We start from the raw sequence: 13,100 nt of genomic DNA, 5'->3' as shown, positions 1-13,100 counted from the left end.
CTGGATACCTTGTCTACCTCCTTCTTCTTCGTTGGTTTATTTGAAGAAGTGAGCAGTCGCCCTACACCACCAGGCTTCCTTAGAAATATGGCGGTGCAAGATGGCAGCTAAATGTGAGCAAGACCATTAATCTATGTGTATTCTTATATGACTATAACACTTTTATTAATGTATTTATGGGAAGCATGTTGTGTTTTTAGGACGTTAAGTGTTATTAAGGAAACTGGCGATAATATGACATGCAGAGCAGTCAGCGGCTAAAAAGGTTGTCACTTTCAGACGAGGCTCTACTGAACTGTGACAGCTAATCAGTATCCTGTTACTCAGAAGGAAGAAAAATGGGATGTTATCCATTTAATACTTCTTGCCAACGTTAGATACATAATTCCAGAACTTCTGGACAAGACAAGAACTCAGTTTGGGAAAATTCTTCACTCTACCGAGGTCATCATGACCAAAAACTACAGAACGGCAGAGCTCACAGCTGAAGAAGATGGGGAGGAGGAGTCAGCTACCTGTGGGAGGTGATTCCCAGCCACCAGAATACCGTTGCGGGTCCGCTCCAGTATCTGCCACACACGATCATAGAAGCCCAGAGGGGTCCTGTTCAGAGAGCCGTCGATCTGACGCCTGTTCAGCCAAGACCTGCTGTGGGAGGAAGAAAAAAAACAATAAAAAAAACAAAAAAAACAATGGTGAAACCATTTGAAATGTGTGGAACGGTTTGAATGGAGCCGCAAATACAACTGACGTTCTCAGTGTGAGAACCGCTTGTCTGCGAGTGAAGGCGCACGAGATGTTAATGGCGAGATAAGATGGAGCAATAAGTAAATCCCACGGGGCGAGCGAGGTCGTAGCAGAAAACAGAAAATGGAACAAGAGAGAAGACGTAATATTTAAAGCAGAGGAATGAGAGCAGAAACAAGCATGGAGATGAAGACAGAAGACAAAGCTGACAGCTTATAGCTGGTGACCAGGGCTGGCAAAAGTATTCACACGATGAACTTCAGTAAAAGTACGGATACTTGGGTAAAAAAATACGCTGGTAAAAGTACTGAGTCAAGAGTTTTTATCAATAGTACAGGTTCTGAAACGCACTTAAGTGAAGTAAAATCATATTTTTTTCCATTATTGAAACAATATATTCTTTGATAATTTTGCAAATATTAAAAAGCCGTGACAGAATAATCCGGAGTGAACTGACCAGAGGTCTAGCAGAGGTCTACAATCTGAATTGCCAGAAACTCATGCAAACGTTGTGTGTTGTCTAGACTATAGAATAGAGTATTAAGATTTTTTTTTGTTGTGTGCATTAATTATGGAATGACCACAGTAGAGTCCCAGCCCTGGTGAAAAGTCATCAGAAAAAGAAAAACTCAAGGAAAGTACAAATATCTGAAAAATCTACTCAAGTACGGTAGCAAAGTATTTGTACTTTGTTACTTCCCCCTCTGCTGGTGACAGAGGACAGGCCAGGCACATGGGCAAACTGTGGCCCATGGCACCATAATGAGTCCCGTTGAGCTTTTAATCCGGCCTGTCGAACCTGAGGAAATTATATTGATAGTAAGTAAGTAGTTTCAAATCTTCCGTGTTTTAAGAGCTAACTACCGTGGGTTTTTTTATTTATTTATTTTTTTGTTAATTTTCAATAGGCACATGCTTTCTGCATATCCCATGATATCATTTTTCATTCCTATGAGGTGGGTCACCAAAACACTCCATGTATCTGCTCCTGCTCCGGCCCCCCACTGTCAAAAAGTTTGCCCACCCCCCGGGGCGGGCAGGCGACGGCGTGCATGGTGTGAGTGTCTGTCGACAGGAGTACCTGCCAGTGTGCTGCGGCTGCAGGACGTCCAGCAGCAGCTGCTTGATGTCGCTCGGGGAGAGCTGGTAGATGTCCTGCGGCGGCAAGTCTCCCGAGCGGATCTTCAACTCGTGTTTCATCGCCTGGACGATCCAACTGGAAATACACAGTAGAGTGCGACCAGCCACGGTATAATGTGAGTCCTTGGATTGTGTTGGGCAGCTGCAGAATTTGCAGAGTTTATCAAATTGTTTGTGAAAACAATAATAAGAATAATGACGTCAATGATTAATCATTGTCATATTGGGTAAAAAGCCAGTTGTTCCGGAGGATAATGGGAGTTGGTTTGGCCAGTAAATTTCAGAGTTGACCAATGTACAATGTTCACTGTGCATATATTACTTGTCGATATGCTTGTCCAGTTGGCTGACTGAACAGCAGTTGTTAAAAACAAACAAACAAACAAACAAACAAACAAACAAACAAAACATTTGGGCTTAATCTATACGCACACATTTTTTTTTCATCTAATTAACTGTAAAGCAGACGATCGCTAATAATAATAATTCTCTGCCGGAATTCAACATTGAAAACAGCCAATCGGGTTTCAGTGGAGCCAGCTGGTAGCAGTGCAACTTTTCCCTGTTGGTGGCGTTTCGCTTTCATCGGAGCGAAACCTTTGCCCAGAGTCGCCACCGCTTCGCAAAGGATGCCGATTGGTCTGCTCATAATCTGACTGTGTGATAAAGCAGGCGGACGCGTTGGAGTTCAGCGATCAAACTGCATGACAACGTTTAAACAGCTCCGGTTGTGGAGAAACGGGACTTTTTCAGTTCTTTAACGTGCCTTTTTGTGTTACTGGCTCGCCAGCTAGCGCACCAAGTATGAAAAATGAACAACTTAAGCATGTCTATTCTGTCTGGCTCTGAGCCTGTGACTGCGCTCATACAGGCCATTCAGATTTTGCTCCACTTTCTAAAGTGTGGGCAGGCGCATTGTTGATGCATTGCTATCTTGAGGAAGCAGAGAGCGAATGTGCTATAGACCAACAAATCCTGGTCTAACGTCAATGGCGCAATGTTTCGCTGTTATTTTAAGGGCACATTATCAACACAGTAAGATGCACCAACACAGAACTACTCTGCTTGTTACACACACACACACACACACACACAAACACACGGATGCGCAGCTGCACACACAACACACAAATGTGACACATAACAAATAAAAGGATTACAATGTGAAAGAAAAAATAAATTAAAAGATTTAGTTTAAAATATGCACGTTATAATGGTAAGTTCTGATATTTATTCAGAAGCTTATCAGACTAATGAGGAATGAAAGGGTCTAATTATTGACCAATAATTTGACCAGAAAACGGCTTTGACAGACATCAGATTCTCTGGATCTGCTCGCGGGCTTTCACTCTGTGCACCAGCAGATCCATTTCTCCTAAAGGGAAGCGTTTGTTGCTCCTGCTTGGCAAACACGACATCATAAAAGCACTGCGCCAAGGCACAAGCGCACCTGGCTCTGAAAGGGAGTGGGAGATGACACTGCAATTGGTTAATTGCATGTTATGCTGAGAACACACCCGTGATTAATGAGAAGACCATGGACAACCCCTTTGAACAGGTGCCTTGCACATCCACTTTTTTTTTTTTTAAACAGCAGAAGTGGATTTGGAGAAGCCCTGAAAGCAATCGCGCAACGCGTTTCAGATACACACACACACACACACTGCAGATTGTTAAAATAGTGAGCCTATGCGAGTTTTTTGACCAAACAAACCTTGTTTACTGTTGAAGTCGACCACCAAAATGAATTCAAATGGCCGTATGGCCGCTTTGAGCTAAACCCGTTTTCTGTTTCGCACCAGTCTTACCCGACTCTGATCTTGAGCATTCCGCTGAACAGCTCGGGGTTGTTGGAGATGATCCAGCCGATGTGGATGACCAGCTCCTGCTGGAGGACAGCCTCGCGCTCCCCACCGTGAGCCGAGCACTTGCTGAAGATGATGCCCTGGATCACGCCTGGCGACAGCGGGTTTGAGATCACCTCCTCCTCTTGGCCGAACAGGCCGAGGGTCACCTGGCGAACATGGGCAGTGAGGCAAGAGTGCACCCGCATGGAGCGACAACCACTGTGCAGTTGAAACCAAACAGGGCTTGTGTCGTGTTGACGATTGGTGCGTTTAAAAGAGCGTCGATGCTCACATGAGTAGACACTGGCACGTGCCCCCCTAACAATGTCCAATTCCAACAAGTGTCTTTGGACTAGTGTCTTATGTTGGCCACCTCTCCCAGAGTCACAGGAAATAAGGGTGAAAAATGGATTGCATGGAACTTCCTCCCCTGCAGGTGCTTTTGAAAACCGTTTTCTAAGGATTACACTTCACAAATCCTACTGATGAGGACTGAATGATGAGGGCATATACTTTTTTTTGGCTGGCCTTTGCTTTGAGAATGTACTGTTCATCCCTGTGCCTTAAAGGTCAAGTGTGCAATATTTGGAGATTTCGAGGAAGAAACACCGACATTAAGTGGATACATTTTAGATTGCATTGTCTTTCACTCTCCCTCCCCCTCCTGAGCCTGCCAGTGAACAACGTTGGCCTGCAAACAAAAACCTGGGTACCTTCTTCTTCTTCGTTGGTTGATTTGAAGATTTAAGCAATCATCCTAAATACAAAACGCGCTGCCAGATGGGCTGGATTGTCCACTCAGAAACATATACATATATGTATATATATATATATATATATATATATATATATATGTATATTTATATATATATATATATATATATATATATATATATATATATATATATATATATACATACATATATATATATATATATATATATATATATATATATATATATATATATACATATATATATATATATATATATATATATATATATATACATACATATATATATATATATATATATATATATGAGAACCATTCTAAGGGTAGAATTTTTTTTTATTATTATCGTACTACAGTTAAAGTAGTGTATTTATGGGCAGTATATTTAGCTTTGACCAATATAAAAAGCATACATTTATTTATTTGAACATTTATTTAAAGGCAAACTTTACACACTGGACCTTTAATTCATTTCCAGACCTGGAAACGGGGAGCTTTGAAAATGCCTCTGAATTCAAAGAGAACGCACCATCATATTTAATCAAAATTCATATGAAATGAACCCCAGTGGGACGGTGCCTCTGGTTTCCTCTGGCCAAGCTGTTACTGTAACAAGAGGGAAGGGGATTTTTCACTGTGCAAAATCAACTTTTCTAACCGTGCGAACGGAAGTGTTCCCTCCGGCAGGCAATTTATATGCAGATTCACACCTTGAGCTACTCCAGTATAATGAAACACCTTAAACTGTTGGGAGGGGTAGGAATGAGGCGAGATAACTGATAATCTCAAGTGGAGCCTAATCTCTTGGTGTCACTTGACAGGGAAAACCAAGCAGCGAAACCCATCCTGCACGGGAGAGGTGGCTTTCGGTGAATCCCCGCGGTCGAGGGGTACCGACCAGCACGTGGAGAGGGTCTAGACATGTGGACAGCGCGCATGTTAGGATTTCCTACGCCGGTCACACGGGCAGCAGCGCCGCACAACTCATGCTTCGCTGCACACGCACACAAAAAAGAACATAGCTGTGGTGAGCAATGTGAGGGTGCAGCACACAATATTCCCATAGGACGACAGCATGAGGAGCCTCTGATTGTGATTCCAGGACAACCCCCCCCCAACCCCCCCCCCCCCCCCCCCTCCAACATTAAAATTTCGACATGCCTGCTTCCCAACCATTACCACCCAAACATATCTACAGTGTCTGATTCCTGTATGTTGTCCACTTACCTGCTTGCCATGCACTAAAACACTAGTTATACTGGGGGCAAGGCTGTCCACTAGCTTAGTTAAGAGACTGGCCGCGAGTCGGACAACAGACCTAGTGGGTAAAAAGACACAAGAACAGTCTTCACATCATGGCAGTGAAAGATTTTCCTTTTGTCCATCATACATCCAGTTTTACAAGTTCTTCTTTTGCTAACATATGTCAACAAACAGTGTATTTTTTGCTATGGTATGTCAAACAGAATTGCATTGAAATATTTCTTTTCCCGTTAGTTTTGAAAGTAGTTGATTCATTTCATATTGCAGGGGGCGTCACAAATGGTATAAACATTAGGATACAGCGAAGTGAAGCTCACGTATTAAATGAAGGATAAGTGGATTTTAAACACCAATTTGATTTCTTGGAGGAAGGGAAAAAAACCTCTAAATGTGTTTGGGTGTCTGTCATAGTAAACGGCCGGCTTCCCAGGAAAAAAACAACATTTTAATGTTCACTTGTTTCTCTGGGCATTATTATTTGTCTAATAGCTTTTAAAGCTGCCTCCCCTTTCTTGCGGGGAATCCTATGGGAAGGGTGGAAAAAGCAGCACTCATGAAATGTGGTTATCATCACGTCATGGTAGGCCACAGCCAGGGTTACATGTGCCGCGCACACACACCGAGTTCAAAGCCACCCTCACAGAAGCGTGAACTTACTGAAGCAATGTCATCATGAATATAATCAGCCAGAACACAAACGCTCCCCCTGCCCCCTCCCCTCCCCCCTTATATATGCCGACGGCAGCCTTGTTTGCTGTGCATGTGTGTTTTGTAGTAATTCAGTGCTAACACCTGCTGCAACACAGAGGCACACAGACAGCACAAAGCTCTAGTGTTCAGGCCAGAGATGGTGCAAGACACGCTGGTGCTTTGTTAGGGAACCTATTTCAAGCTCCACTTGCTGGCCCATGTTAGGTAAATGAGAAAGGAAATTGAACTGAGGATTGATGCCATTTCCAAGAGAGTTGGAAAGCGCTGTGGGCTTTCCCCCCTCCTACCCCTTCCAGCGTCATGCCATAATAAAATTTCTTCATCCAAAAATCCAATTAATTAATGAGAGCACACAAAGTAAAGAGTATTTGTGAATTGAAATGGGCACCAAATAGTCTAACATTTTAACCATTAAAAAAGTTAAACAGGCAGGTTTTTTTCTTATTTAAAGCAGCCTGAGTATTTGGCTAATTTTTGGTCTGCATTACACACCAAATACAGTTTATTTTATATTGGGCCATTCACTTTTATGCAAGATAGGTTAATGCTGCACTGTTAAATATGAAAAAAGGATGAGCCACTTTCTACAATGGGAAATGTGTAAAGGTAAACAGTGGTGTGAGGCACTGCCTGCGAGCCTGCCTGCTAGCATTTAGCCATTTTATATTGCTGCCTTTGGTGGTGTACATAATAATGGCTGTTTGAGATAAGTTGCTAGCCGTTAGCAGGGTTAGCAAACAGGTAAAGGAATAGTGTTACTACTTAAACCACATTTGTCACTGATATTTTTGAGTGCAAAATTAAATACTGTGGATATGGAAAAAGCAAATTATGAGCATAGCTCGATTAAGCGCTGCATGTAGACTTAGTCAGTGTGAAATGGCTTTGTGAGAAACAAGTGTTTCCAGTTATCATTTCCATATCATATTTCAATTAGAAACAGATACAATGAGGGTTTTTATTTCACCTTTTAAATTACTCAAGTGGGCCTTCAAAATATACTGACTGCAAACCCAGATATTATTAAAAAGCAGGTCTGGCTCACCTCACACAGTTATTGGAAACAGACTAGCAACTGATGTCGACATGCAGAGGCTCTATAGTTCTTCCCTGCCTGAACATTACCTGTTTTCCATGCACCAGTATTGTGGTGATGTGAGGAGCTATAGAGCTGGCAAACTTCTTGGTAATGACAGCAGATTGGCGAACTGCCAGCCTGCAGTTCAGCCAGATTAGATTAGAGTTATTTAACAAAGTGTCAACATGGGAGAACGATGAAGTCAGAGGGGACGGCGACAGGTAGGGAGACACAGTGAAGGGGGTGTCACATAAGCTTCCCTCTTACTTAGAAACAGTTTTACAGCATCAGACAACAGAACAGTGGCTAATGTTGCCCGCTGACGTGACAGCTTGTCAGCTGGTAGCAGGCGCTGAATTCTGCTGTGTCGGAAGGCTTTTCAATGATCCCGAATGCACCGCGACAAATTCTGCTTCTGGGATCGAGATCTGTCTGGGCTGAGTAGGACTGGGGCTCTACTGGTAATTGAGTGCATTTGTGTGTTAAAATATCAGACCAAAGTTTTCTGCTGCCAGCTCTCCTGTAGATCCTCTCCAGCTCATCCAACATGCTTTCTGAAAAGAAAAAAAACACCATTGAGACAAAAACATGGAAGTAAAAAAAAAGCAATAACCTCCACATCCAGACTGAAAATTACACTATTATTCTTATTATTTCTATTATTATTCCTCCAATTACTGTTGATATTAATATTATTATTTATTATGATGGTATTGTACAGATTTTATTACATTATATTGTATGGTATTGCATAACACTTCAAACACCCTTTTATTATATATATATATATATATATTTATGTACATTATACATACACACACGTATGTGTATGTGTGTGTGTGTGTGTGTGTGTGCGTGTGTGTGCGTGTGTGTGTCTCACCATCTCTGGACAGAAAGTTTGGCCCCTCCCTCCTAAGCAGGATGCCTGCTAGCTGAGCTTGGCTGGCCAAACAGTTACAGTCCTGGACAAAGAAACACACACAAACACAAAACACACAATGAGTCTCCTCCCCCGTGCAAAACACAACCTGTCATTGTCACTGTACATGTCGATACATGATAGAGATACTGGATGAAGCTCATGGCCAAAAAAAATCTGTTCAGCCAATCTGGTTGTCATTAAGTATTGGCGTGTTCGAGGTGGAAAGGTTTCATTTAAAATCACCACGCACTGGAAAAACAAACGTGAAAATGTTCGCAATATTTAATTTGAATAAATGGGCAATTCCCCAATAGCACCTGAGAATACTGATCACGTGCCATTGACGGGGTACTACAGAGGAAACCAAGAGGGGATTGACAGATTTGACGGCTTTCTTTTTCAAATCATTATTAAAATTGGACTTCTGAGCTAACCACAAGAACACAAATAGTTAAGGGCTAAAGAGGACAAAATTGACAAATTTGAAAAAAAAAAAAAAAAAATTAAAGCTTGAAGTTAGCTGTAAAAATTTCAGCGGACACGAACTCACGTAGAACTTCTGGACAATCTCAGGAGTGGACTTGTGCAGCCACTCGTCCTCGCTGATTTCGGGCTGCTGCTCCAGGTCCGAGGCGTTGGGTGTGCTGGTCTGTCTCTTCACTTTAGAGTGCTTGGGCAGCTCCAGCTCCTCGAAGCTCTTAAACTCTGGGATCCTTTTATGTTCGTGAGAAAACACAACAGTGGAAATGCAGTTTCTGCAGTCGCTTGACCTGCTTGAATGATGTTACATTTAAATTCAAAAAATCACACAAATGTCGACACCACTTCCACTTTAAAACAATTAAGTCGTCATTGTATCACTTTGTCTCATAGAATACAATGTATCTATTACTTATTTCTATGATAAACAAGTAGAAATGCAAAAACAGAAAACTCTCTTGCAAATAAAGCACCGTGATAAATGAAGCCGTAAACAAAGTGTGTCTGCTGAGAGCAGTCGTGCTTTTATTTTGGATGCCAGATGGAACCATTGCAAAATTCTTTTTTGTTTTGCATTTCCTCTGCTGAATGAAGAGCCCTTAGAAAACGTATGAAAAGGGGAATCCAATTCAACAAAATGTCAAAGTTGTTTTTTTTTTTTATTATTTATTTATTTTTTAAGACAGAAATGGGAGGGGCATTAGATGAGCCATTGACTTTGTGGCTGAGCGGGAGCTCCTTCAGCTCCTTCCAGAGGTTCACAACACTCCCCTGGTGTAGAGCGGAGAGGTTCAGGCGCTCCTTCCTCCCCACAACCATCAGACTGTTCAATAGTGCTCAGTTCAATTAACGGAATGCGCACACGCACACGCACACGCACGCACGCACACACACACACACACACACACACACAAAGCCCTAGCACTTCAAATTGCACAAAGCTTTTTATCTTATCCTATTTATTAGTTAGTTTAAAAAAAAACAATATTTTTCTTATTTGTTATATTTTATTGTTGATGGTGTTGTTGCTATTGGCATACAACACATTGACACTGTGCTGTCTAGTGTTTCTATTGCTGCTAGTAACAACACAGATTTCCCCCTTGGGGATCAATAAAGTTATATTCTATTCTATTCTGTTCAGTTTTCACCTGAGCCAAGTAGCAAGAGGTAGGAGACACTACACATTAGAACCCCATTATCCATTACGTCACCAAAACCCCCACTGATTAATCAATCTTCTAGTCATCAACAATCAAGTGTGATGAGTAGAAGGAAAGACTCACTCTGCCTCGTTGACCCGCAGGAAGTCCAGCTGCTCCACCACGGCTCCAGATATCAGGGTCTATGAGAACGACAAGTCAGCTGGTCAAACTGGGCGTGATGAAGCCCACTGGGGCTCCTCCAGAGGTGGGAAGCTCAAAGTACACAATAATTAATAATTAGTACATAACAATTAATCATTATTATTATTATTAAATAATAATAATAATAATAATAATTAAAAAAAAAAAAAAAAACTAAACTAACACTGTAAATGCTATTCGTTTATTTCTTAGTTTGCTTTTTTGCCTTTTGTACACAAAAAGGCTAAAATCTGTTCAATAGTTCGGCTAAAAATACAACCAGGACAGAAGCGAACAGCCAACCTTCAGATTTCATGAGCAACTCAAGAGGCAGCGAAACGCTGCACTGATGAAAGGCACCCAGTTAGAAGCGACGATTCTCTCATTTCAATTCTTCTGTCATTGTGATGATTCAGCAAGTGATTCAACTTATTCCAGCGAGGTGTGGCGGTAACAGAGCAAACGTTATCACTCCAACAAAGTGCAAGGATGAATTGTGCCTTTGATCTCAAGTTGAGATGGGAAGAATGAAAAAGATTATTTTTTTTTTTCAATCATTTTTATGCCTTCCTGTGAACATTGAGAGCTTCAAGAATGTACAGCAGTGGTGAGATATTTTTGAAGTGAGTTATTTTGGCAAAGGTCACTGCTTTTCAAGCACAATGATGGTTGTGAACAAAATGGAACGCTGGTCTCTAAGTTGTACTTTGCATTTTGACAGGAATCAAATTTGGCTGTATTGTGGATCAGGAGCGAAAGAAGAAAAAAGAAAATGGAAATAATCCCAATTTTCTTTAGGCAGTGTTAAACAATTAGCCATTGATTCCACACAGGTGTCATCATCACGGGGGGGTAATCGTTTACAATGCACGGTCCCACGGGAAGGATTAAGAAAGGCCTATTAATCCATATTAGCCTCGAGCAAAGCGACTAACCTGAAGCCGGTCCACGTGAACTTTGACTCCTCCAATGTTGCCCTTCTTGAATGAAGCCAGCATGTCCAAGACCGGGTTGAAACGGCTCCCTCTGGTTCAAGGGAGAACGACAAAAAATAACGATGAATTGCTTTGTTGATTTTACAAGCAGCAAATACAGATCAGTCAGAGGACCTGCCCTGGAAACTGTGCATGCACCACGGTTTGTGGTTTGCTGCTACGCTATTGCCTAAATTGATCCATGATCGATATCAGACTAAACATTAGCGGACAAGGATCCTTTGACCTCTGCAGTGCAGTGCGCGGTTCAGCACCGCTAGCATGTTCTGGATGCTTCTGGATAATGCGCTCCGTGGAGTTAGTGAAGTTAGTGAAGTTAGAAACTGTTTCTGCCAATTACAATTGCCAAGTACAAATGCACCTCAATGGTATATAAGTGCACTAAAAATGAATTGAAAAAAATTGCGTGGGTTTTTGTTTTTCTGGAAGGAGGGGGATCTTGTTTTTTTGATTCAGTGTCAAAGAACAAGACGCTGAGTTTGAGAGTGAAGATGGGAGAGTGATGTGAGAGGACAGGGACAGACAGAGCAAAGATGGAAGGAGCTTTCGATTGAGGGTTCTTTCTTACTTGATGTTATCCTCGCGGATGAGAACCAGGAAGAGGGGACGTCCCTGCATCTTCCAGCACTGCTTGATAAACTGCAGGGCGTTCTGAACACACACACACACACGCAGATACACGCACGTCAACTGTCACTTCTCTGGTTTTGTTTGGTTTTTGAAAGTCATAGTGTGAGATAACGTTGACGTCTCTTTCTGACAGTGTTTTAAGCTCCTAGCACCGTATCACAGAGGAAGCGTTCACTTCATTCAGATCATATCCAGCAGCGGCTTTGTTGAGGAAATGCTCAGCTGGGGAATTTGATACCTACACATGTTTTTTTTTAAAGGGTCAAAATCAGTCTTCAACAGATATCATAACTGAATTGCGGCAGCTGACAGAATGTTCAGTGACTGTTGGTTCACACTGAACTGAATGTGACTTATACTGCTGCTCACCATGTGCAACACTGCAAAGACACTAATCCAATAAACAACCACTTTGAAGCAAGAAATAGGTTTTGTGGGGTTTTGTAAGGCTTGTTAGGCTTTTTCTTTTTTCTTTTTTTTTTAATATTAAATGACAAGTAACTTTTGTGAGTAATCAGGTTGGTGGATTAATTAATTAACTTCAATGTCAAAGCCATAATGCCTCTGGAGTACAGCGAACATCAGGAAGCAAACGAGCAGATCTTTTCCATCTCGCACACGCTAGACCAGGTGTGGAAACTACGGCCCCGGGGGCCATACGTGGCCCGTTAAGGTTTCTAATACGGCCCGTCAAAATTCAAGATATAATACTAATAGTTAGCAAGTCATAAAATAGTTGTATTGCTTCAGTCTTTTTGTTCAGTCATTCTTTTGTGTTTGAGTGTTTTAAGAGTCATTTCAATAAAGAGCTAAATACTGTGGGGCTTCAAAGACACCGATTTTGCTCATTTTCAATTGACATGAAAGCACTTGTTTACATGGGTCACAAAAACACTCCATCTATCTGCTCCTGCTCCTCTGTCAAATTTTAGAACCCGTGTGGCCCCACCAGTCAAAAAGTTTACCCACCCCTGCACCCAGACCAGAGGGACCACATTCTTCCCGTGGGCGACTAGGAGGACTTGCAGTGGTCGGCGGTGGCCAAAGCACTGTAACCTTGCCTTACCTTTATGTCATCGATCAGCAGCATGACATCTTGGGACAGGTAAAAGTCGCTCAGGTCGAAGACGATGGGGTAGCACACCACCGTCTTCCCCAGGATACGGTAGATCTGAGTAAACAAACAAGCGAGGAGACACACACACACA

General features: G+C 42.0%; 1 protein-coding gene across 3 annotated transcripts in view; it reads right to left on the bottom strand.

The window, feature by feature from the left end:
• Nucleotides 1–13,100, bottom strand: part of phkb (phosphorylase kinase, beta) — a 104,359-nt gene that overhangs the window by 3,794 nt on the left and 87,465 nt on the right. For 2 of the 3 annotated variants that reach the window (XM_076028419.1, XM_076028417.1), the window contains 11 exons: nucleotides 12,959–13,063; nucleotides 11,831–11,913; nucleotides 11,203–11,293; nucleotides 10,208–10,266; nucleotides 8,992–9,154; nucleotides 8,400–8,481; nucleotides 8,016–8,073; nucleotides 5,695–5,785; nucleotides 3,696–3,901; nucleotides 1,829–1,963; nucleotides 516–645 (listed from right to left, as the gene is read on the bottom strand). In XM_076028419.1, coding sequence (XP_075884534.1) covers nucleotides 516–645; nucleotides 1,829–1,963; nucleotides 3,696–3,901; nucleotides 5,695–5,785; nucleotides 8,016–8,073; nucleotides 8,400–8,481; nucleotides 8,992–9,154; nucleotides 10,208–10,266; nucleotides 11,203–11,293; nucleotides 11,831–11,913; nucleotides 12,959–13,063 — 1,203 coding nt within the window. Of the gene's footprint in view, nucleotides 1–515; nucleotides 646–1,828; nucleotides 1,964–3,695; nucleotides 3,902–5,694; nucleotides 5,786–7,566; nucleotides 7,658–8,015; nucleotides 8,074–8,399; nucleotides 8,482–8,991; nucleotides 9,155–10,207; nucleotides 10,267–11,202; nucleotides 11,294–11,830; nucleotides 11,914–12,958; nucleotides 13,064–13,100 lie in introns of all 3 variants that reach the window. The other variant, XM_076028418.1, reaches the window with a different exon arrangement.

Source organism: Nelusetta ayraudi, unplaced genomic scaffold (genome assembly GCF_046127955.1).
Source record: "Nelusetta ayraudi isolate G7.1 ecotype Tasmania unplaced genomic scaffold, CSIRO-AGI_Nayr_v1 ptg000023l, whole genome shotgun sequence".
Lineage (NCBI taxonomy): Eukaryota > Metazoa > Chordata > Actinopteri > Tetraodontiformes > Monacanthidae > Nelusetta > Nelusetta ayraudi.
This window is presented reverse-complemented; position numbering and strand designations above follow the sequence as displayed.